The sequence below is a fragment of the Bombina bombina genome, unplaced genomic scaffold, assembly GCF_027579735.1.
Source record: "Bombina bombina isolate aBomBom1 unplaced genomic scaffold, aBomBom1.pri scaffold_480, whole genome shotgun sequence".
Lineage (NCBI taxonomy): Eukaryota > Metazoa > Chordata > Amphibia > Anura > Bombinatoridae > Bombina > Bombina bombina.
Window position 1 is genome coordinate 228,960 of NW_026512338.1, and position 25,099 is coordinate 254,058.

General features: G+C 38.9%; 1 protein-coding gene across 1 annotated transcript in view; it reads right to left on the bottom strand.

The window, feature by feature from the left end:
* LOC128644243 (cilia- and flagella-associated protein 46-like) overlaps positions 1 to 25,099 on the bottom strand; it is a gene marked incomplete at both ends in the record, with an annotated part of 384,741 nt that overhangs the window by 224,034 nt on the left and 135,608 nt on the right. Inside the window, 1 exon segment of the mRNA XM_053696926.1 lies at positions 19,032 to 19,148. Within this exon segment, the coding sequence (XP_053552901.1) occupies positions 19,032 to 19,148 (117 nt within the window).

Sequence of the window (25,099 nt, forward strand, 5' to 3'; positions counted from 1 at the left end):
GTTCCACATAGATCTGTTAACTTAGCCTAATTATAATACGAATCACTTGGTACTACTTGCTTTGGGCTTTTCCCTTAAATATAATTAAGTGTTATATTAGTATTGTGTGTGTGTAAAATTTGTGCCATACTCGGATTAGGATAACTATACTGGGTTTGTCTCTGTGTATATCTCTCTGGCCTGTTTGCTTTATATGTTATGAGGAATGTGTCCCCTCTATTTTAGTGGTTGAATTGTACATACAGTTTTACATATCCGCTTGTGTGAAAATTGTTCCACATTCAGGATTAGGCCAGTAACTCAGGGTCTATATATAGGCACCCCCTATTGGAGTATTTAGCCCTTTCACATGTTTGGACAGTGTCCACTTAATAGACTTAATATATATGCGCATATATAACATTCGGGGGCCCTATATTAATCCCAGTATTTAACTACAAGTGATATCATCACTCTTTGGGTTGTTGTTTGTAGGCATCCATCTGTGCCGTTTTTAACACTATATGTTGTTTGTGTAATCCGTCTCTTACAGATTTTTATATTTTTTTTATCGTTATTAAAAGTTATATTTTAATGATTGGGGTCCCTACCTCCCCATACTCACTATAAGCGAGTGCTGCTATAGATGCTTCTTTTCCATTTATATTCACTCATGACTATTGGCACTCAGCACCCTCCATAAACTTCCTTTGTGGACTAATATAGGATACTTGTGTTACACACACTCTACTTTTTCCCATAGCTTCCACCAGATACCTGAAGTATTACGGCATTGAGCGACTTCCTATATATATATAGTGAAGACTGGATTATAATGTAAGTCATTGGGAAGTGAGGGAGTTAGGTTCCAGGCCCCTCTCAAAATTGTCATAAGTAACATCTAATACATTATTTTTAAAGCTTTGAAATGAAGACTTTAAAAGCTAAACAGCATTATAAACCTAATAATATAGATTGTATCATCATCAAACTAAGTTTAATGAACAAAAACATTTGCTAAACATCACCTAATAAAACAAAAAGGAAAACAATATACAGAGGTGCAAGATGGAAAAAAACACACAATATTCTGTACAAATGAACTAAGAACTGATAGTCTCCTTTAGGTCAGACCGCAGCCTTCTTGCAGTCTCTCCCTTGTGACTGTGTACTACTACTATCACCTAATAAAATAATTACACAATAGATTGTATCATCATCAAGCTATGTTTAATGAACAAAAACGTTTTTAAACTTGCATTTTTCTGCAAACATTTCTCTGCATTGTTAGCATGTTAGATAATATTGGGTCTGCACCTATTCTATGCATTTCAATCTGCAGTGATTAAAAGGCAGTTAGGCACCCTCACCTCAAGCAGCTGGACAGGAAGATAAAAGGGAAGTGGCTGCTAGATCTTGTTGCTCGATAGGTCTGGTCTGCTCTGTGTACACAGATCAATTTTAGTCTGCTAAGCTTGCATTACTTTGCTGCAACACAAGCGGACAGCTCCACCTACTAGCTATTTTTTATAATTAATATTTTTTATTGAGGCAATCCCAATAAACACATAACATTTTACAATTGAAGGGCAACGTCACAAGTACACTGGTGCGAGAGACCTTGGTTACATAGATCCAAACTTCAATGAGCAGGGGATCACATCCCGGTTATCCGGCTCCAAATAAAACCCTTCAACATTGCACCTCATTTTATTGATGTATCTGCGTGGAGTCTTCAATGCAACAGAGATCCACCCAAGGGACCAGCAAACTAGGGTATTGATGAAGACACATCAACAAAACAGTGATACCATATAGTGAATTAGAAAAATCTATATACTCAAACTTAACCCGTTTAAGCATCTTCAAAGGAATATTAGACAGTAAATAATTTAGCACAGTGACAAATGTGGAATATGCGCAAAACAGGAATTGGACACACAAAGTAGATCAGTAAACAGTCTTGTGTTAACTCATCTTCCGGTTAACGATTAAATAGAATTACAAAAGTTAACAAACTTTATGTAGAAAAAAGTAAACACTTATACATATATAAACACTTCAGTAATATTTTTCCTTTGTTAACTATCAAACACATCAGCGTAAATTAATTCTATGGAGGACTCAAGAAACACTTGTGTTGGTTACCTTACATCCACTAGCTTCTAAACAACGCAACAAGAATCAATCTCATACTTTAGATATATACATGAGCTGATATGTGTACCAGGTTTATAAGGATGAGCATTCTGCAGATTTTGGAACACTGAATAATAATGAAATATAACTATAAATTTTAAGATCCGTAGAGCCGTTCTTACCCACATGTAGGGACATTCAACCACAAAGACTTTACGGATAGGACAGAGACTACTTAACTCTGTCAGAGTGTGACTGCGGAGGAGAAGTTACTCATCCCTTACCGCAGAGAAGAGGAGGGGGGGGGCGAAGTAGTGCACAGCAGACAAAAGATATTATTCTCCATATATGCTGACCTGCCTCACGGGCAGAACTATTATAACTAAAATGGGAATTAGTCAGTACCGAGAATAAAGACACTCTACTCAGTGAAGACCCCATTACCACAAGTACTCATGTAGGCGATTGCTATAAGAGAATCGTACTTGGTATTAATCCCGCAAAGGGGGTGAGATAAGACCCTTTATAAGGTTGCAATAGCTGATGTGGAATATCCCCCTTGGGTATGGTGTGTGTTATTTAATTGCAGTAAGTGATCCCAGTCATCATTTCTCTATCTAGGGCATGAGCATGTGATGGTACTATGCTAAACAATCTTCCACTGTCATGGGTAGTACAACCGTGGACAAATACTGCAGTTAGGAGAAAACTTAGTTTGCTTCCAGGGACACATGGGGTCAATCATGGTGTCAGTAGCTTCCCATATATAACATTGTGAGCCTATCATATGTCCCCATGTGCCCATGAGAAATTTGAATACATGCATAATCACACAAGAAAAAAAAGTACATCAGGTTTCTGTGATGCGGGGCAGCACAATAAAGGAAGTCCTAAAGCTGCTAGAAAGTCTCGGTGGGTTTAATGAGCCTGATACCACCGTCCTCCACACACCCCTTCATCCAATGCCTGCTCTGAGTGATCGTAATAGTCTATAGTTGGTCTGCCGGCACTCCCAGCAGGGATGTTGTAGGAATAGTGCCATACTGCTGACTGGCGGTGCTCCATAGCCCACGTTAGGCATGATGATACAGCAGAGGCCTGGAGGCTTTTTGTATGCTTGTGACTGCTGCAGCGATTCTTTCTGTTAGGTGTGCGAAGAGGCTTTTGTGTGTTCCCAACCTCACTCACATAGTATCCCCTCTAGATAGGACTGAGCATTAATTACTTCAGGCTGGCGAAATAAACAGTTAAATCTCTTCTTTTTGAGTCTTGAAACAGGAGCTCTGTAAAAATGCAGCCATCTACTTCGGCGGCTAGCTCCGCCCCCCCCCTACTAGCTATTTTAATTAGTGCACTGCTTTCCAATGCTTTTCAATAGCAGTCACATGACTGAAAAAAAAGGTTGTTATTCTGAAATGGTGCAAATTGAACCGGCGTAAACCGAGGGCCACCTATATATATATATATATATATATATATATATATATATATATATATATATATATATATAGTGAAGACTGGATTAGCCGTATTAGTCTAGTAGATAAGATGCTCAAATACCTGAGTATTGCGGTATGCAGTGATACCTTTTTTATTGGACTCACATAATATTTTAAAGACAAGCTTTCAAGAGTTTTCCTCCCTTCCACAGGTCTGAAGCAATACTGATCCATCTGATATAGTAAAACACTAAACACAACAGATGGAAGGGAGGGAGCGGGGTGAGAGGGGTGTCATAAATAGCAGAGGATAGGTCTGAAAGAGAATGGTGCAGGATAGCTGAGAATAGCCAGAAAGAGTAAATAAACAAAGGAGAGTAAATAAGCAAGTTGAGAGGAAAAACAAAAGGAAAAAAGGGGGGGGGTGCAAGAAAACCGCAGGGCAATGCTTCACCTTTGGAAAAGCTGGAAAGGTGAAATGTACATCAGGCGACCGCTACCTTCAATACACAATTCCTATGTGTGAAATATGTTCCACATAGATCTGTTAACTTAGCCTAATTATAATACGAATCACTTGGTACTACTTGCTTTGGGCTTTTCCCTTAAATATAATTAAGTGTTATATTAGTATTGTGTGTGTGTGAAATTTGTGCCATACTCGGATTAGGATAACTATACTGGGTTTGTCTCTGTGTATATCTCTCTGGCCTGTTTGCTTTATATGTAATGAGGAATGTGTCCCCTCTATTTTAGTGGTTGAATTGTACATACAGTTTTACATATCCGCTTGTGTGAAAATTGTTCCACATTCAGGATTAGGCCAGTAACTCAGGGTCTATATATAGGCACCCCCTATTGGAGTATTTAGCCCTTTCACATGTTTGGACAGTGTCCACTTAATAGACTTAATATATATGTGCATATATAACATTCGGGGGCCCTATATTTATCCCAGTATTTAACTACAAGTGATATCATCACTCTTTGGGTTGTTGTTTGTAGGCATCCATCTGTGCCGTTTTTAACACTATATGTTGTTTGTGTAATCCGTCTCCTACAGATTTTTATATTTTTTTGATCGTTATTAAAAGTTATATTTTAATGATTGGGGTCCCTACCTCCCCATACTCACTATAAGCGAGTGCTGCTATAGGTGCTTCTTTTCCATTTATATTCACTCATGACTTTTGGCACTCAGCACCCTCCATAAACTTCCTTTGTGGACTAATATAGGATACTTGTGTTACACACACTCTACTTTTTCCCATAGCTTCCACCAGATACCTGAAGTATTACGGCATTGAGCGACTTCCTAGGGGGAATGGGGTAAAGTGGATCAGAAGTAGCAGCTAGTAGAGTATCTGTACAGCTGTACAGACGAGCCCATGGAGGAAGGGGAGCCACCTACGAATGAACCGTGTTATAACCGGGATGATTGTTAAGGGAGAGGTCACTCCTTAAAGGACTAGTAAATACAGTAGATTTGCTTATTCAACAAATGCGTAATAAAAAGACAATGCAATAACACTTGCGGGTAGATTTACTAAGCAGCGCATGCTGCATCCTCCGACAATCGTTTCAGGCTCACCTGAAACGGAAGTTAAGAAGCAGCGGTCGTAAGATACGATCGGAATTATTGAAGGCCCCTGCTAGCAGCTGGTGAGCAGGGGGCGGCATTGCACAACCATTTAATTAGAAACGTTTGTGCAATGATAAATGCCAACAGTGTATGGTGTCGGAATTTAGCGAGGTCGAGCGGACATGATTCACTATAGCAAATCATGTCCGCTCGACCTATGTTAAATCTTTTCCTTAAGGGTCTATTTATCAAACCCCCCTGCATCGCTAATATTTATCAAACCGCCCTGCATCGCTAAATGCCAAAAGCATACGCTGTCAGCATTTAACATTGCACAAGCTTTTCACAAGAAATGCTTGTGCAATGCCGCCCCCTGCACATTAGTGGCCAATCGGACGCTAGCAGGGGTCAATCATCGCAATCGTATCTGATCGGGATGATTGCAGTCCGCCTAAAAGGTGGTGGACGAGTTAAGGAGCAGCAGTCTTATGACCGCTGCTTCTCAACTACAGTTTCCAGCGATCCGGAAACTTTGCAGGGAGATAGCAGCATCCACTGCTTGGTAAATCTCCCCTTAGTCTGAACTTCAATTAAGTAGAAGATTTTTTCTGACAAATTTCAAAGTTATTTCCACTCCCCCTGTACCATGTGACAGCCATCAGCCAATCACAAATGCATATACGTATATTCTGTGAATTCTTGCACATGCTCAGTAGCAGCTGGTAAATAAAAAAGTGTAAATATAAAAACTGTGCACATTTTTGTTAATGGAAGTAAATTGGAAAGTTGTTTAAAATAATATGCTCTGGGGGGCGGAGTATACTCTTAAAGTGGCAGGACGCATCTCTGTGAAGCTCTTGAGGTTTGAGGAGCTTTTTACAGGTTACCTGCAGTAAATCTACAATATTTTATATACTTCTGAAAGCTCTTTATAACTGGAAGCTGATAGATGCTCAATGTTGGGGATCTGACTGTGCTCCCGCCTATGCTCTTTGAGACAGCTATGTTACGGACTCTCACACAGACTGGAAGACATTTTGTGTCTGAGTGCGTGCAGCATGTTGATTTCAAGCAACAAACTCTGTGTTGACCGAGAAGCATAGGTCTGGGGCTGCCGCAATATAACCCCCCAAACTCTGGGGTTACAATATCCTGAAATAGGATAAACTTTTGTATAGAGGGAACCATCTACCCTAATAAGTCTAGAAACAACTTCTACAGCAACACACTTACACTTAATACTGAAAATGGAAGGACTTGACAGATGGGAGCAGCAGATTACCCGGCCCTTGAGTGACCACTTTAGAAGCCTAGAAGAAGAGCTGTGCAGGCTCCTTGTGGTCTCACAGTCTGGTTCAGGTACACATCTGGCGAGAACAGATCGCTCACTGGGGGAGCCTTATGGCGGATCTATCCCTCCCATGGCAGACCCGACTTGTGTAGAGGCCCTTCACTTCTATGTCTGGATGGATTACATGATGGCCGTCTTTAAAAGTCCTACCCCTGTTCCAGAACCGGGAGCCCTGTCTAACAATGTAGAGATGGCGCTGCCCGCTCATATACAGCTGGAGTTTGAATCTGTGAAGGACATGGAGACTCTCCCTGACCCTTTGCAGGAATACTTCTCTCTGCCTAACACCCGGGGGGCAGTTGAAATTAAAGCCGATCAAAAGACCCATTTTAAATCCCCAATACCGGAGCACTTACACATAATTGGAGGGGTTGATCATGTTTGTTCACTCCTGGCCTCTGATTGGGGGGGAGGCAGCTGGGGAGGAGAGCCTCGTAATACAGAGCCAGAGATCATGTGCCTACACTCTGGGATTGTCACCCGACCATAGATCGCAAACTTCAGTTGATGCTGGGGGCAAACCGGGAGGAGAGCTATGGTTTGTCCATGAGAGCCAGATCCTTTTGGACACATTGAGCCCCTGGGGCCGGCAAATCTTTTTTCCAGGGCACAATCTTACAATCAGCCTCTATAGCACTGTGCACCATGGAATAGGCTAAGAAAGTTATGTGAACCAGGTCCTCCCCAGATTACGGCACACAAGGACAATTTATTAACCATCCTTGTTTAAAAACAAAATGGGAGACGAAGCTTGACGAGTGGGTCTGACAACTTTTATATCTGGCCCTGCATCTAACAGTGAGAACTTCTCAGGGTGTGCAATTGGGGGTAGGATGTATGCGGCCCCAAAAAAATTAGGTCTATTTCATAAGTCATATGGACACTAAAACTGAGCTAATCCAGATTCATAACATTCATATTAGTAATCCATAGTAACCTAGTTCTTCTTAGTCCTATAAGACTTAACAGTTTAGAGATCCTAATATGAGATATATAGCATTGTGTGTGTCTTTTGTTTTGTTCTGGTTGTTTGTCTTCTTCCTCTTAATCCTATTAATATGATGTTATTAATGTTAAACACATGAGTTTTAGTATCCTCACATCTGATATATCACTTCCACCTATATAGATATATATTGGATAGGCTATTACAGACCTATACACACAACTTTCCGTAAGCACTAGAGTAATGATGTTCATTATTGTGAATGTACCCTATTCTACATATATATGCTTTTAAAGCTAAGTCACAATTTAGTTTAAAATACCAGCTGTGCTAGTCATACCACCTAAGATATCCTTAGCATAAACCGTACATGACACATGCTATAGAGCCCTTTGTGCTCTACCCCTAGATCATTTGATACCCCAGTATATGCTACAAAGATGGTGGTAGTTAAATAGGGGATAATTTAGCCATGGGGTTAGCAATACTTGTACCCCCACATCTGATCTATCGCTTCCATATGTATAAATCTGTGCTAGATAGGCTATTGCAGACCTATACACATGACTTGTAGTAGCACTAGAGTACTGATATTTACTATTGCAAGTGTAATCCTATCCTACACTGTATTCTAAATAATGCCTGTTAAATTATGGGAGAGTGTCTTGGTGTTAAACTATTGTGTATATAAAATGAAAAGTTAGTTGGTACTATTCCATCTTATTTAGTTGGTGTGCTGTCAGCGGCTGAGATGGCTCACTCTCACCTATTCATAACTCCTATCAACACCATTTGCTAGTTGATGCATACCTAGTATGGTATTCTCCCCCCCCAAAAACATATTTACTAGCTCCATCGCCAATAAATCTTAGCTTCAAAGCTCATACCTAACTTTATATTTATACGTTATAATAGGCAATGTGTTATACAGCTTATTTTATCAATTTACTTTTTAATGATGGTTCCCATTTCAACATATTTGTTAGCACCTACTAATGGACCCACAAGTGGTCCTTTTCCCATTTCCTCTCCCTCATATCCCCAACTTAATTTTTCCTCATGGTTTGCAGTCTAAGAGTGGCTGCTTTATTTCAAAAAAGGGGGAAATTATTATTTGTCATTTAGACTTATTACATTAAGGGACATCCTTGTTAATATATAGTGAAAATGAGGTTTCTGACATGTAATCATACTTGCTATTGTATACATGCACATTGTGTTTTCCTAAGATTATTATGTGCTGCTCTACCATTGTGCTGTCGATTATCGCATTTTAAGATATTCTTGATGTTTATGTATGTGAAAGTTAAACCTCAATAAAAAAAAAACTTAAAAAAAAATAAATAAAAAAAAATGTTCTATCAGAATCATGAAAGATTAATTTGACCTGAGTGTCCCTTTAAGACTAGACCAACGACTGATTGAATACTGCACATTGACAGTTAGCTTTATAAGGTACCACAGACGTTACTTTGAAATTAATAACTCACTAAGCTATGAACAAATACTCCACAGAAAATGTGGTCAGCCGGGTGGAAGATGTGTAATAATTAGCAATATTATAATATTTTCTATTATTTATAAATGTTACTTAAAGGGACAGTCAACACTTGCAGTAACATTATGCGATATTGAAAAATAAAAAATGAAGATCCACATGCAGCATAGCCCTTTTGCCTTGCCTACTTGCTTCTTGTACTAATCACCATCGATAACTTCTCTAATACCAGGTAAATATGGCAGCCGAACTCCCCCCACCGTTACGTATCTACCTTCTTCTTCAAATGATCAGCAAATCAGAATCTAATCCTCGGTCAGAAATTGCAAGCGCTCTATGGGACACTCTGTTGAGAATCTAAGGTTTAAAATAATTGACCATGTGCCTCCTCTGAGGGGAGAGAACACAACTTCTACTTCAGATTGAATTAAAATGGATCTATGAAATGAAAACTGTTGTCCCTAAGGGCTTCAATACCCACATAGGCTGGCAATGTTTCTTAAAATTAATACTGGAGTTGTTTTTTGGTATGGAGCTCTGGAATTACATAAAAAGATGAGTATTTATTACTCTTATGTTGCTTGTATTCCTTCAGCCTAAATCTATTCAGAAGGGGACAATATAACTAGAGACTTAAAGGGTGACATCTCACATACTGAGTATTGATTACTCTGATGGATGCCCCCAGCCTATACTGTAATTCTCATGTCCCTTTTACATTTCTATCCTTTTTATTTATTTTGGCTTTATTTATTTTTTCCCCAGTCTAGCTAAATGTAAGTATAGGTGTATTAGCCCTATAGTTAAGATGATTAATTCCTTGATGTTTGATATACTGGTCTGGATGTGATCTGTACTCTGCTATTCTGACTAACTATGTCTATTTTTTATGTGGTCAAAAGTCATCTTTTTGGCAAATGATTATTGTTTTCAGACAAATAATTATTATTTTGTTTTATTTTATTTTCACTTTTAGAACTCGTACATTATTACTTAGATTTGGGCTCTAACAATTCTGTATGTTGCATACTGGGCAGCTGTACTATTAAGTCTTTTTAATCAGTGCCCTAGATAACTCTTTCACTGTTCCTGTGGTGAACATACCATATTAATTTAGGTTTTTTTTACGTTCGCTCAGTGTAGTACACATCTCCCTTGCTACTTGTGTGGTTGTTTATGCTTACGGTTTTATTATGGTGACGCTACCCAGTTTCGTCACAATGGCAATATCCAATGGCAAGTGTTTTTGGAGGGGGCGCGGCTACACAAATAAGCAATGGTTGGCTTATACACAGTCAGTGTAAGGCTTATTATTCCGTTTGCGATTTTAGTGTTCTATGCCAATACAAATTGAAGATAGGTTAGAAATGCATTTTGATTTAGTAAGTTGAGCTTATATATTTAAGAGTGTCCATATTGTTATGGCCAGTTCTGTGGATATTGTGGTCATTTCATGTGTTTGTATTCATGATTGATCACTGGGGATGGTGATCTTACTGTGTGTGGGTTATGTAATTAGGGGGTGGGTGTGTTCCATAATGATGGTTTTCAAAGTTTGCACTTATGAGGTGCTCTAGTTTGTCTGAACAAGGGACACTGCATTGTTCCGAAACATTATATGCCCATTAAATTAAAGTTCAGTGAGTGCTTGTTTCTTTGAAATTTATGGATGATCACTAAAGCACCCTGGCCACTGTGGACAGTTGGTAAGAGTGCAACTTCCTAGTGGTCATATATATATATATATATATATATATATAGTATTTATTTATATAAAATTTGCTGCACAGGAAATTACCACATCTAGGCAAGTATCCCGCTTGCTTTTACCCAGTAAAAACCCATATACACTGTTACCAATGCACAAGAGGAGTCTGTGTAAGATATGCAAATTAGATATGCAACCTCTCAGATTTTACCCAGAATCCTCTTGTGCATTGGTAACAGTGTATATGGGTTTTACTGGCTAAAAGCAAGCAGGGATACTTGCCTAGATGTGCTAATTTCCTGTGCAACAAATTTTATTGATTTACTTTTGAGACATGATGGAGGATCGCAGACTTTTATCTCCACCATAAATTTTTATGAATTATATATATATATATATATATATATATATATATATATATATATATATATATAAAACATGGAAGGGAACTGCACTCCAAGACCGGATCAGGTACACATCCTGTGACTCAGCAACATCCAGCCCTGGGTGCTAAATAGCACTCCAAAAAAGCTGTGATGTCACCAGAGCCACAGGCAGTTAACCCCAGTCCGGAATGGGTGCAAGAAACAAGGGGGATTACAAATAAAAAGTAATACAACACATAGAAACACCCAGCATTCACCAGCTAGCTCACAGCTAAGATAAAATCACAACTGGGAAGGTTAGTAACCGCATCTGGCCAAATGGGAAAGCTCAGGCACCACGTCAAGGTCCTTTCCATTGCCTGAGTCCCTAACACAGCCACACTATCATGTGAGCTCACAAAGCCAAACAGACTGAGAACAAAGAAGGGGTGCACAGGTGGATGTAATCACCCATAGAAAATACAAAACATGGAAGGGAACTGCACTCCAAGACCGGATCAGGTACACATCCTGTGACTCAGCAACATCCAGCCCTGGGTGCTAAATAGCACTCCAAAAAAGCTGTGATGTCACCAGAGCCACATATATATATATATATATATATATATATATATATATATATATATACATACATACATACATTGTATATATACATATATATATATATATATATATATATATATATATATATATATATATACACACACACACAAACACACACTACATATATATATATATATATATATATATACACATATATATATATATATATACACACACATATATTTATACAGTATATATATATATATATATATATATATATATACTGTATAGAGAGAGAGAGAGAGAGAGAGAGAGAGAGAGAGAGAGAGAGAGAGAGATTTATATATATGGGACAACATAAAATACCCCAGGCTCATTAATTGAAATGGCTTGAAAAGCAAAGGGATTGTTTTTATAGGAATAATTGGACACATGCAGTGTCATTTTTTATATGAACTAACGTGGCAATGGAAAACAATGATCTGCATGGCAATCCATCTACATACCTGTAGATATAGAAATCAGATGCTTGTCAAGAGATTGGAAAATAAAACATATGGATCATATTAATAGTGTTGAACATATGAATTAATTATATGTTTATATAATCGATTGTGAAGTATATTAATAAATACTAACCAAGATTAAAGAGACAGTAAAGTAAAAACTAAACTTTCTTGATTCAGACAGAGCATAATTTTAAACAACTTGCTAATTTATTTTTATCATCAAATTTGCTTTGTTCTTTTGGTATTTGTTGAAGAGTAGACTTACGTGCAGCAATGTACTACAGGAATTGAAAACATCTGGTGAGCCAATAACATGAGGCATATGTGTACAGCTTCACCACCAGCTAGCTCCCAGCAGTGCATTGTTGCTCCTGAGTCTACCTAGGTAAGCTCTTCAACAAAGGATTTCAAGACAACAAAGCATATTTAATAATAGAAGTAAATTGTTATAGTACATTGTTATTATCTATGACGAAAATAAAACAGAAAATAAAGGCTTTTCACCACAGGAATATTAACTGTTTAAAAAACAAACAATACTAATCCAAAGAACTGTGATACACTTTGAAACTAGATATGTGCATTTGGGCTTTTTGCTAATTCATCAAGCTGGCCGATACACAAACAGCCACATGCATTATTGGACAAATCAGACAAATGATTGCTAGACAAAATCTATTTGTTCATTCATTCACGTCGTTTGGTGCCAAAAAGGGTGCAGGAAGGCAGGACAAGAGTTTTATTGTTTGGTTACTCAGCTCCTTTGTTTGTAATGATGTACAGGGGGTCTTAGCATTTCATGTGCCCATCGTCCCCTGTCCAATCCTGCCATAGACTTACTAATGACTGATGTTAGTGACAGCCAGTCAGGCACTAAATGATGGATTTTAGTCATATAGGCTTGTTCAATCAAGACTTAATCTAGCATCGGGAGGTGGGAGACTTGAGGAGGCTTGGACATTTTTAACCACTTTGCCTAGAGTTGTGTGACTTCTGTGCCTCTGTGAGCTAGTCATTGACTCAAATTCAATCACAGACTTGTACGTAACTACCTAATTACATTTTAAGCACACACACATTTTGCTGCAATCAGAAATGAATATTCTGATGATATGGATTAAGTTGTATACCAGGTTAATTGTTTAAAAGTGGGATTTGAGCTATATTTTTAAATTACGTTTTAACCTGTAAATAATTGTGTAAACTGAACATGGTGAAAAAACTAAATGTATTATTACCTAATAAATTAATTTATTTTGAAGTGGTGAGAGTCCATGAGTCCCTTACTCCTGGGATTCAACTCCTGGCCACTAGGAGGAGGATAAGATTTCCCAAAACTCCAAGAGTATTTCATGCCTCCCATCTCAGTCTTACGTATAGCCAAAAAGGAGATATGGAAAAAAAGGTAGGAAAGGACAGAAACAGGGAAATTAGGTGTAAAAACAGAACTGCCAACATACAAATTACAAATAACCTTACAATAAAATAAACTTGTGGACTCTCACAAACTCAAAAGAGATAAATTTCTCAGGTAAGCATACATTTTGATTTCTGTGAAATATCAGGAATTTTTGTTGCTTAGTCAAGAGGCCATTAGGTCTATATATGGACGGCCAAATCTCCTGACTATCCATACAAGAAACTGCAAAGTTGTGCAGGGGTTACAACAATTACCAGTTTGCACATTACACATTTGAAATGGACTGTATAATAAGTGGATCTAATTTCTAAATGAACTAAGGTAGCAAAAGACAGTACCAGCATACTCCATAATATACTATAGGTTTAGACAGATAAATACCAATTAAATCTAAATGTAATACACCACATACAAAATGCTGAACATAATTCAAATAACACAACATTCAGGAAAAACTGTAATAGTATTTTAGCAAGAACACTTGAAGTGGCAGTTATGGCAGAAAGAGTTAAAATAAAAATAACCCTTACATAATATTAGAATTCTTACCCCCTTAAAGCGGTTAAAGGATATGAGGACCGCTTAACACTGCTGTATATGAAAAGCTGCTCTGTGAGCTCAGTAATAGAGACCACCCGGGAGCAAGAAAACAGTAACTCCTGCACTGCAGAAGTCTTCTCAGCTGATCTAACCTTGCTGATTACATGGAGCACAATAAGCCAAGACAGAAGCATGACTCGTGATTAAGAAGCTGCTTAGCAAGGGAAATGTGTGCACTGTGAATGCATAGGGCTAAGTCTTAAGGAGAAAAGTTGCTCACTAAAAACTGAACAAAAATGGAATTGCAGAGTAATAAAAACATAAATTATGCTTACCTGATCATTTCCTTTCCATCTGTATAAAGAGAGTCCACAGCCTCATTCCTTACTTGTGGGAATACAGAACCTGGCCACCAGGAGGCGGCAAAGCCACCCCAGTCAAAGGCTTAAACACCTCCCCCACTCCCGTCATCCCCCAGTCATTCTGCCGAGGGAACAAGGAACAGTAGGAGAAATATCAGGGTATAAATGGTGCCAGAAGAACAAAACATTTTGGTCCACCCAACAGAGAAAACGGACGGGGGCCGTGGACTCTCCTTATACAGATAGAAAGGAAATTATCAGGTAAGCATAATTTATGTTTTCCATCTTAATATGAGGAGAGTCCAGTATGGCGCTACTGCAATACCTCTGGACCTCGCCACCGCAAGTAGAGCCCCCAGAACCTTCGTAAAGTCTCTTGGAGCAGTAGCCAGACCAAAAGGAAGAGCCACAAACTGGAAGTGCTGGTCCAGAAAAGTGAATCTTAAGAACTTGAAGTGATCCTTGTGTATTGGCACATGTGGGTAAGCATCCTTCAAGTCATGAACTGTCCCTCTTGAACTAAGGGCAGAATAGACCTTATCGTCTCCATTTTGAACGATGGAACCAACAGAAACTTGTTTAGACACTTTAGGTCTAAAATCGGGTGAAACGTGCCCTCCTTCTTTGGGACCACAAAAAGGTTTGAGTAGTACCCTAGACCTCTCTCTGATAGAGGTACTGGCACAATTACTCCCAGGGAGGAGAGATCCCTCATGCACCCTAGAAAAGCTTCTTGCTTTTCTGGTCTTGAAGACAGGTTTGATAAGAGGAATCTGCCTCTGGGCAGATGAGATTTGAAACCAATCCTGCAACCCTGAGCAATTACCTCTAGAACCCAAGGGTCTTGCACGTCCCCCAACCAAACCTCCACAAAGAGAGATAGTCTGCCCCCAACACGATCCAACGCTGGATCGGGGGCCGCCCCTTCATGCCGACTTTGTTTGCATCACAATCTGCATGTTTGCATCACAGATGAAAGAATTAGCTAAATTCAAGGCTTTAATTCTTTCCTGGATCTTGTCGAGGGAAGTTTCCACCTCGATCTTCTATTCTATTAGAGAGTCGCACTAATAGTTAGCGGCTCCAGCTACCGCAGCAACTGCCACTGCAGGCTAAAACAAGTACCCTGTATAATGAAACATTTTTCTTAATAGAGTTTCTAGCTTCTTATCCAAGGGCTTCTTAAACGACTAACTATCCTCAAGCGGGAAAGTGGTGCGCTTAGCCTTAGGGACAGACCCCCACAACTCTAATTGAGAGTCTGGAACGGGGGACAATTTCTTAAAAGAAGAAGGGGAAAAAGAAGATCCAAGTCTCTCCCATTCATTCTTAATAATATTTGCCATCTTTTCGGGAACCGGGAAAGTCTGTGGCACCATGTCCTCATAAACCTTGTCAAGCTTAGGAATAGAAGGTTCTTCGGGTAATTTAGGTTCCGGAACCTCTAACGTAGCCAACACTTACTTTAACAGAAAGCGTAAGTGCTCGATCCTAAATCTAAAGTCTGGTTCCTCCGCAGCCGGAGGTTTAGAGGTAGCAGATTCCGACCCAGAAAGAGCCTCCTCTGAAATATCAGAGGCGTGTTCATCAGCGGATAATCTAGTATCAAATTAATCCAACAAATTGGTAGATGACCCCTGGGATGGATAGCAATATTTGACCTCTCGCTTGCGCTTAGCAAGGCGAGGTAAAGCCCTGAAGGCCGCAGACACTGCCGTTTGTAACTGTTCAGAAAAGTCTGGCGGTAAGAGGGCCCCTCCCGAAGGAGGATTAGCAGTGCAATGGGAGGCTGCATGTGTAGTAGGAGATGATTGCAGGGAACGCACCTCACGGGATGGAGACCCCTCAGAGGTGGATGGCTCAGTGGTACTAAACATGTTTGTCTTTTTAGATATAACTACCTTATCGAGGCATGTGGAACATAATTGAGCAGGCAGGTATACCGTAGCCTCCTCACAATAAAAACATGTATTAGATTTAGGAAGAGAGGGAGTACCCTATAACGCATCAGAGTCCTCCATAGCTTGCCCTTTTAAGATGGACAATATAACAAGATAAATGGCACCTTTATACTCCCAATGGCCGGGGCACTCATCACCTCTGTTCAATAACCTCCTTCCGGATATATTAATCCATGATTCCATACAGATAGAGTCATACTGTGACCCTGTCTTCTTACGTTATCATATGAGATAAAATGAAACAATCTTACCGTAATCTCTGCCGTGGAACAGACACAAAGCCTCTCAAGTTTGACAGTCTTGTAGCATTGCACCTGACATGGACTTGAGTGATAGAAGCAGGCAGTGAAACTCGTCAGCACTGATTGCTTAGGAGCTGTTAATACGAGTCTGGATGGATTCGCAGAAAGACTCTCCCTGCATCCCCAGACCCTAACATTAGTCAATGCTCTCACTGAGAGGCTGACAAGACTACTTAAAACTACAATCCCATACCGAAGAGTACTACCCTCCATAAGAGACTACTCCGAATCTTCCAACACTTCTCTGCCATCTTCCTGTGACGAAAGGCAAAGAATGACTGGGGGATGAGGGGAGTGGGGGAGGTATTTAAGCCTTTGGCTGGGGTGTATTTGCCTCCTTGTGGTCGCCAGGTTCTGTATTCCCACAAGTAAGGAATGAAGCAGTGGACTCTCCTCATATTAAGATAGAAAGAGCACCTACTGACGGGAGAAATAAAATAAATAATCACCAAAAGGAGATTTTTTTTCCAAAAATAAAAATTGAATAAAAAAATAAATAAACGGCCAGCAGTCACTTCAAAAGTTCCACAGACCCATGACATGTCCTCATAAGTACTTTAAGTATCATAGATTATAATATAAGAGTAGTAAAACTGTCTAAACCTTTGTACCCTGGCTATGATGTACTGTGAAAAATGTACCTGCTAATAGCCTGTGGGCTATGTCAGTGCAAATGTACAATATACTTGCCTGGACTAGACCCATTCTACTGATCTTACCTACTGCAGAAATGACTGCTTCCAGTAGAAAAGACCACATAATGCTGTGTAAGTCACAGAAGAGACTGTAATAACTATCTCAATGGCCCAATAGAAGGAGGCTAGTGGACCGGTCCCTGAGACAACTGTGGCAGGCTTGTGACTAACTACATCACAGGGAATAATTGTGTCACTACCCTATACTCCAAAATACCCTCTGTCTTACTGTGGCAGCTCTGTGAGGGAAAAAAAACAGGCCTCAAATCGGTCTGAGGAACACCCTCTGTAAAAAGAATCTGGAGCATCTTAATTCTTCAACCACCAACTGAGAGGCAAAGATTAAAACTGGGGGGGATGAAATTCTCTTGAAGTTTTTGGAAATCTTTTCCTCCTCCTAGTGGCTCTGAGTTGAATCCCAGGAGTAATGTACTCAGAGACTCTCACCACCTTACAAAAAGGTAAGAAAGAGAGTAAAACAGATTTTCAAAAATCATGACAAAAAGCTGCATGAAAAATATTTTCTTATGGATGGGAATGTTGATGCTGGAGACTACAAATATAAAAATTGCAGTGCCACCCAAAATACTATACTATACTGATTATCTTATAGACAGGAATGAACTTTAATTTGAAATTATAGTAAAAACTCTGAAAAAACATTTTGCTCGCCTCTTGTAACTGACTGGAACAGAGGCCATTATTTGTTGAGTCGCTTATACATAGGTACAATATCTCAGACCACATCAATGTGCTTTTTATATGCTATAGATGTGTTTTTACAGAGACATACAAGGAAATAAAAACTCTCAATATCAATAAACTATTTTATTTTATTGGTACTAACAGTTCCCATCAAACTTAGTGCACCAATTAACAGGCAATATAAAAGATACTTCCCCCTTTACACTAGTAGACACATTTAAAGAGACACTAATTTTTCTTTGCATAAATGTTTTGTAGATAATCCATTTATATAGCCCATCTGGGAGTGTTTTTGTAACAATGTATAGTTTTGCTTATTTTTAACACTGTGCTGATTTTCAGACCCCTAACCAAGCCCCAAAAGAATAGATCAGATATAGACCCAGGTCTGCAGATTCCTGCTTGCTCCTGTTTGAGTGTCCCAGCTTAACCTCATCAACAGTGCTAAACTTGGAGATTCTAAGTAAGTGTATAAAAGGTTTTATACTAGATTTTTACTTTAGTATCTGTGCATATACTTCTTTATAGTAGTGTCTATTACATGTAGTTATATGAAAATTGGTGTATACTGTCCCTTTAAATAGAATGATGAAGTGTGACTCACTCCTATGACCTCTAAGGGCTAATTTATTGTTGAAGTGTAAAGATAGGTAGGCCGATAGGAGCTTAGGAGTGTGCACATGTCTATAGCAGTCTATGGCAGTAATATTTGTATCTATGTATAACATTGCTATAAACATTGTTGCAAACATTGCTACTACATGGCTATAAACACGTGCACGCTCCTGAGCTCACCTAAGATTACTTAACAATGGATACCAAGTGAACGAAGGAGAATTGACAACAGATGTAAAGTTTAATTGTAACTGTATTGTCCCTTTAAATAAGCTTTTCAAAACCATTTGCAATACTGCATACCTTTCATTCAAAGCGTAATTTAAAATGCTTATATAAATGTTTTGTTACCTCTTTTACGTCTTTTTTGCCTTTTTCCTTTTGTGATGACGCAGACTGTGGGTTTTGAGGTGGTGGGGGATTTTTTTGTGAAGTTTTAATAAAACTCCCTGCTGCTGTCAATGACACCTGCAATAAATCATATAAATAAATTGACGCTCAAAGCAAAGTATAAATAACATTCTGAAGTGTATTTTTTTAAATAAAATATGTACAAAATATATACAATTGTAACCAAAGTAAAGGGGCATAACTGTCAACATTAACTTTTTATGATTCAGATATAGGGGCATATGTATCAATGTGCAAGCGGTCATGAAGTATCAGGTCCGCTGCACATCGCTACACATTGATAAATGCTGACAGTATACGCTGACAGCATTTATCTTTGTACCAGCAGTTCTTGTGAACTGCGGGTGCGATGTCGCCCCCTGCAGATTTGATCGGGTTGATTTCTCTCCGCTGTCTCAGAGCAGGCGGACAAGTTATGGAGCAGCGGTCTTTAGACCGCTGCTTCATAACTTCTGTTTCCAGAAAAGCCTGAAGGTTCGCTGGAAACAAGGGGCATCAAGCTCCATACGGACCATGATAAATATGCCCCATAGCATACAATTTTAAGAAATATTACTTTTATCACATTTACTTCACTCTCTTGCTATCTTTGTTGAAAAACATACCTAGGTAGGTGCAGGAGCTAGCTAGCGATTGGTGGCTACACACATATGCCTTCTGTCATTGGCTCACAAGATTTTTCCCAGTAGTGTATTGCTACTCTGACAAGCAATAGTGGAATGATAAAATTAAATGCTCTAACATACTAGAGCATTTTCTGTTTGCACTTTGATATCCCTATAAGACAATGTACAACATAACTATTAAGTATCCTTCTTCCTTTAGGAGCTAATAACAAATTGGAAAATTCCTCAGGCCATAGTATCAGCTGTAGCACAAACAGTACAGTAAACGGGTGCGCTCAAGCATAAACATAATGCTTAGTCAGGTTAGCGTGACTGAAAACCTGGTGTAAAATGTAAGGCGTAAAAAATAAAAATGTGCACCAAACAAAACATAAGTACATTAAAATAAAGTATTACACTCATATATGCAGTTTCTAATAAAAAATGTATAAGGGTTAAAAGCTATAGGGTATATGACAAGGTGTTTGACTGGAAAAGGCTATAATGAATATATATATATATATATATATATATATATATATATATATAATGCAAAGGAACAGTTCAAAAAACAATGATGTTGTTAAAAACACATGGCCAGATTACGAGTTTTGCGTTATGAGCGGCTCGGTAATAATTTGCAAGTTATAGTCACCGCTCACCTCCCTATAGCGCTGCTATTACAGGTTTGCAAAAACCCGGCGTTAGCAGGCAATATGGCAGCGTTGAGCTCTATACCGCACACAAATACCAGCGCTGCTTTGAGCTGGTTTTACGCGCTCGTGCACGATTTCCCCATTGATATCAAAGGGGAGAGGCGGCTAAAAAAAAGACCAACACCTGCAATAAAGGAGCGTAAAGCTCCGTAACGCAGCCCCATTGATTCCTATGGGGAAAGAAAAGTTATGTTACACCTAACACCCTAACATAAACCCAGAGTCTAAACACCCCTAATCTGCCGCCCCCAACATCGCTGACACCTACATTACACTTATTAACCCCTAATCTGCCGCCCCAACGTTGTTGCTACCTACATTACACTAATTAACCCCTAATCTGCCGCCCCCAACGTCGCCGCCACTATACAAAAGTTATTAACCCCTAAACCTAACCCTACGTCTAACCCCAACCCTAACCCTAACACCCACTAACTTTAACATAATTAAAATAAATCTAAATAAAAATTACAATTAATACCTAAATAATTCCTATTTAAAACTAAATACTTACCTATAAAATAAAACCTAACCTAGCTACAATATAACTAATAGTTACATTGTAGCTATCTTAGGTTTTATTTTTATTTCACAGCTAAGTTTGTATTTATTTTAACTAGGTAGACTAGTTAGTAAATAGTTATTAACTATTTACTAGCTACCTAGTTAAAATAAATACAAATGTACCTGTAAAATAAAACCTAACCTGTCTTACAATAACACCTAACATTACACTACAATTAAATCAATTACATTAATTAAATACAATTAACTAAATTACAAAAAAAATAAACACTAAATTACACAAAATAAAAATTAAATTATCAAATATTTAAACTAATTACACCTAATCTAATAGCCCTATCAAAAAAAGCCCCCCCCCAAAAAAACAAAACAAAAAAAACCCCTAGCCTAAACTAAACTGCCAATAGCCCTTGAAAGGGCCTTTTGCGGGGCATTGCCCCAAAGAAATCAGCTCTTTTACCTGCAAAAAAAAAAATACAAACAACCCCTCAACAGTAAAACCCACCACCCACACAACTAACCCCCCAAATAAAATCCTATCTAAAAAACCTAAGCTCCCCATTGCTCTGAAAAGGGCATTTAGAAGGGCATTTAGCTATTTTCCATTGCCCAAACCCTAAGCTAAAAATAAAACCCAACCAATAAACCCTTAAAAAAACCTAACACTAACCCCCAAAGATCCACTTACAGTTTTTGAAGACCAGCCAATAGATTGAAGCTCAATCCTATTGGCTGATTGCAATAGGATTTTTTCAACTTTAATTCCGGTTGGCTGATAGAATTCTATCAGCCAATCGGAACTCATGGGATGCCATCTTGGATGACGTCCCTTAAAGGAACCTTCATTCTTCAGTAGCCATCGACAGAATAGGATGCTCCGCGCCGGATGTCTTGAAGATGTAGCCGCTCGGTGTCGGAAGAATGAAGATAGAAGATGCCCTCTGGATGAAGACTTCTGCCTGCCTGGAGGACCACTTCTTGCCGCTTGGATGAAGACTTCTCCCGGCTTCGTTGAGGACTTCTGCCTGCTTGGATGAAGACTTCTACCGGCTTGATGAGGATGGATGTCCGGTCTTCAAAAACTGTAAGTGGATCTTCGGGGGTTAGTGTTAGGTTTTTTTTAAGGGTTTATTGGGTGGGTTTTATTTTTAGCTTAGGGTTTGGGCAATGGAAAAGAGCTAAATGCCCTTTTAAGGGCAATGCCCATCCAAATGCCCTTTTCAGGTCAATGGGGAGCTTAGGTTTTTTAGATAGGATTATGTTTGGGGGGGGGGGTTGGTTGTGTGGGTGGTGGGTTTTACTGTTGGAGGGTTGTTTGTATTTTTTTTTTTTTACAGGTAAAAGAGCTGATTTCTTTGCGGCAATGCCCCACAAAAGGCCCTTTTAAGGGCTATTGGCAGTTTAGTTTAGTCTAGAGGTTTTATTATTTTGGGGGGGGGCTTTTTTTATTTTGATAGGGCTATTAGATTAGGTGTAATTAGTTTAAATATTTGATAATTTATTTTTTATTTTGTGTAGTTTAGTGTTTGTTTTTTTGTAATTTAGTTAATTGTATTTAATTAATGTAATTGATTTAATTGTAGTGTAATGTTAGGTGTTAGTGTAAGACAGGTTAGGTTTTATTTTACAGGTAAATTTGTATTTATTTTAACTAGGTAGTTAGTAAATAGTTAATAACTATTTACTAACTAGTTCCTAGTTAAAATAAAAATACAAACTTGCCTGTGCAATAAAAATAAAACCTAAAATAGCTACAATGTAACTATTAGTTATATTGTAGCTATCTTAGGGTTTATTTTACAGGTAAGTATTTAGTTTTAAATAGGAATTATTTAGATAATGATAGTAATTTTTATTTAGATTTATTTTAATTATATTAAGGGGTGTGAGGGTTAGACTTAGGGTTAGGTTTAGGGGTTAATAACTTTAGCATAGTGGCGACGGTGACGTTGGGGGCGGCAGATTAGGGGTTAATAATATTTCACTAGTGTGTGCGATGCGGGAGTGCGGGAGTTTAGAGGTTAATATGTTTATTATAGTGGTGGCAATGTCCGGAGCGGCAGATTAGGAATAATAATTTTATTTTAGTGTTTGCGATGCAGGAGGGCCTCAGTTTAGGGGTTAATAGGTAGTTTATGGGGGTTAGTGTACTTTATAACACTTTAGTTATGAGTTTCATGCTACAGATTTGTAACATAAAACTCATAACTACTGACTTTAGATGGCGGTACAAATCTTGACGGTATAGGGTGTACCGCTCACTTTTTGGCCTCCCAGGCAAAACTCGTAATACCGGCGCTATGGAAGTCACATTGAACAAGGACTTTTTGAAAGGTGCGGTAGTTACGTTGCGTTACGGCCAAAAAGTGTGCGGTACACCTATACCTGCAAGACTTGTAGTACCGGCGGTAGTGAAAAAGCAGCGTTATGAGGCTTTTCACTCATAACGCAAAACTCGTAATCTAGCCGACAGTTTCTTTATTCGGCACCTCTTTAAAATACATCCATGGGGAGCACTGAGATCACAAAGATCACAAAGGCAAGCAGCAATGATCCGCTAACATGTTTCGGCTATTCAGCCGTAATCAGCTATGTTCGCGGATCATTGCTGCTTGCCTTTGTGATCTTTGTGATCTCAGTGCACCCCATGGATGTATTTTAAAGAGGTGCCAAATAAAGAAACTGTTTTTAACAGCATCACTGCGTTTTGAACTGTTCCTTTGCATCTTTTAATACTGGGAAACAGTGCTGTTAAAACTTTGGACCCAGTGTGAAGCTGTATTGTGTGCTGATCGTCAGACAGATCAAAGGGAGCCCGTTTCAGGCACAGGACGCCAAAGGCTCCCAAACTGCTAAGGGATATTGGAGCGGTCCCAGAGAAGCAGGTAGCGGTGAGTGCCCAGGTTGTATGACCGTGCTAGCTTTTTGTCATTAGGGCTGCCGCATGTGTATTACCGATGGGACACAGAAAAGGGTATTGAACTTTTAAAATATTTCTTTGATCTGTCTGTACGTGGATTGGGGCATTTAACCTAATTCAGTGACTCTTTGACACCCCTTATTGGTTTATACTCATACACTACAGTGGATAGGGCTTCTGCTACTTGATATGAGCCCACTGGATTGTTTATCCTGCCCTACATCAGTGAATATCTTGGTTTGAGTATATATATATATATATTGTATGCTTCAGACCGGAAAAGTTTTGGATTTCAGAATAGTTTGGATTTTGGAATATTAAAGAACAATATGTTATGTCATTAACACAATATTTATGTTATCAAACAGCTTATACATATATGAATCTGAGAATAACAGATTTAGGGATTTGTATATACAGTATCCCACAAAAGTGAGTACACCCCTCACATTTTTGTAAATATTTTATTATATCTTTTCATGTGACAACACTGAAGAAATTACACTTTGCTACAATGTAAAGTAGTGAGTGTACAGCCTGTATAACAGTGTAAATTTGCTGTCCCCTCAAAATAACAACACACAGCCATTAATGTCTAAACCGTTGGCAACAAAAGTGAGTACACCCCTAAGTAGAAATGTCCAAATTGGGCCCAATTAGCCATTTTCCCTCCCCAGTGTCATGTGACTCGTTAGTGTTACAAGGTCTCAGGTGTGAATGGGGAGCAAGTGTGTTAAATTTAGTGTTATCGCTCTCACACTCTCTCATACTGGTCACTAAAAAGTTGGGCAAGACCATACAGCGGTTTCACAGGACAGGTTCCACTCAGAACAGGCCTCGCCTTGGTCGACCAAAGAATTTGAGTGCACGTGCTCAGCATCATATCCAGAGGTTGTCTTTGGGAAATAGACATATGAGTGCTGCCAGCATTGCTCTAGAGGTTGAAGGAGTGGGGGGTCAGCCAGTCAGGGCTCAGACCATATGCCGCACATTGCATCAAATTGGTCTGCATAGCTGTTGTCCCAGAAGGAAGCCTCTTCTAAAGATGAAACCCCGCAAACAGTTTGCTGAAGACAAGCAGACTTAGGACATGGATTACTGGAACCATGTCCTGTGGTCCGATGAGACCAAGATAAACGTATTTGGTTCAGATGGTGTCAATCATGTGGGGCGTAAACCAGCAGCTGGTGTAACAGATTTCAACTGGTAAAATAAAAGGAGCTTGCTGGCTGCTTATCTACA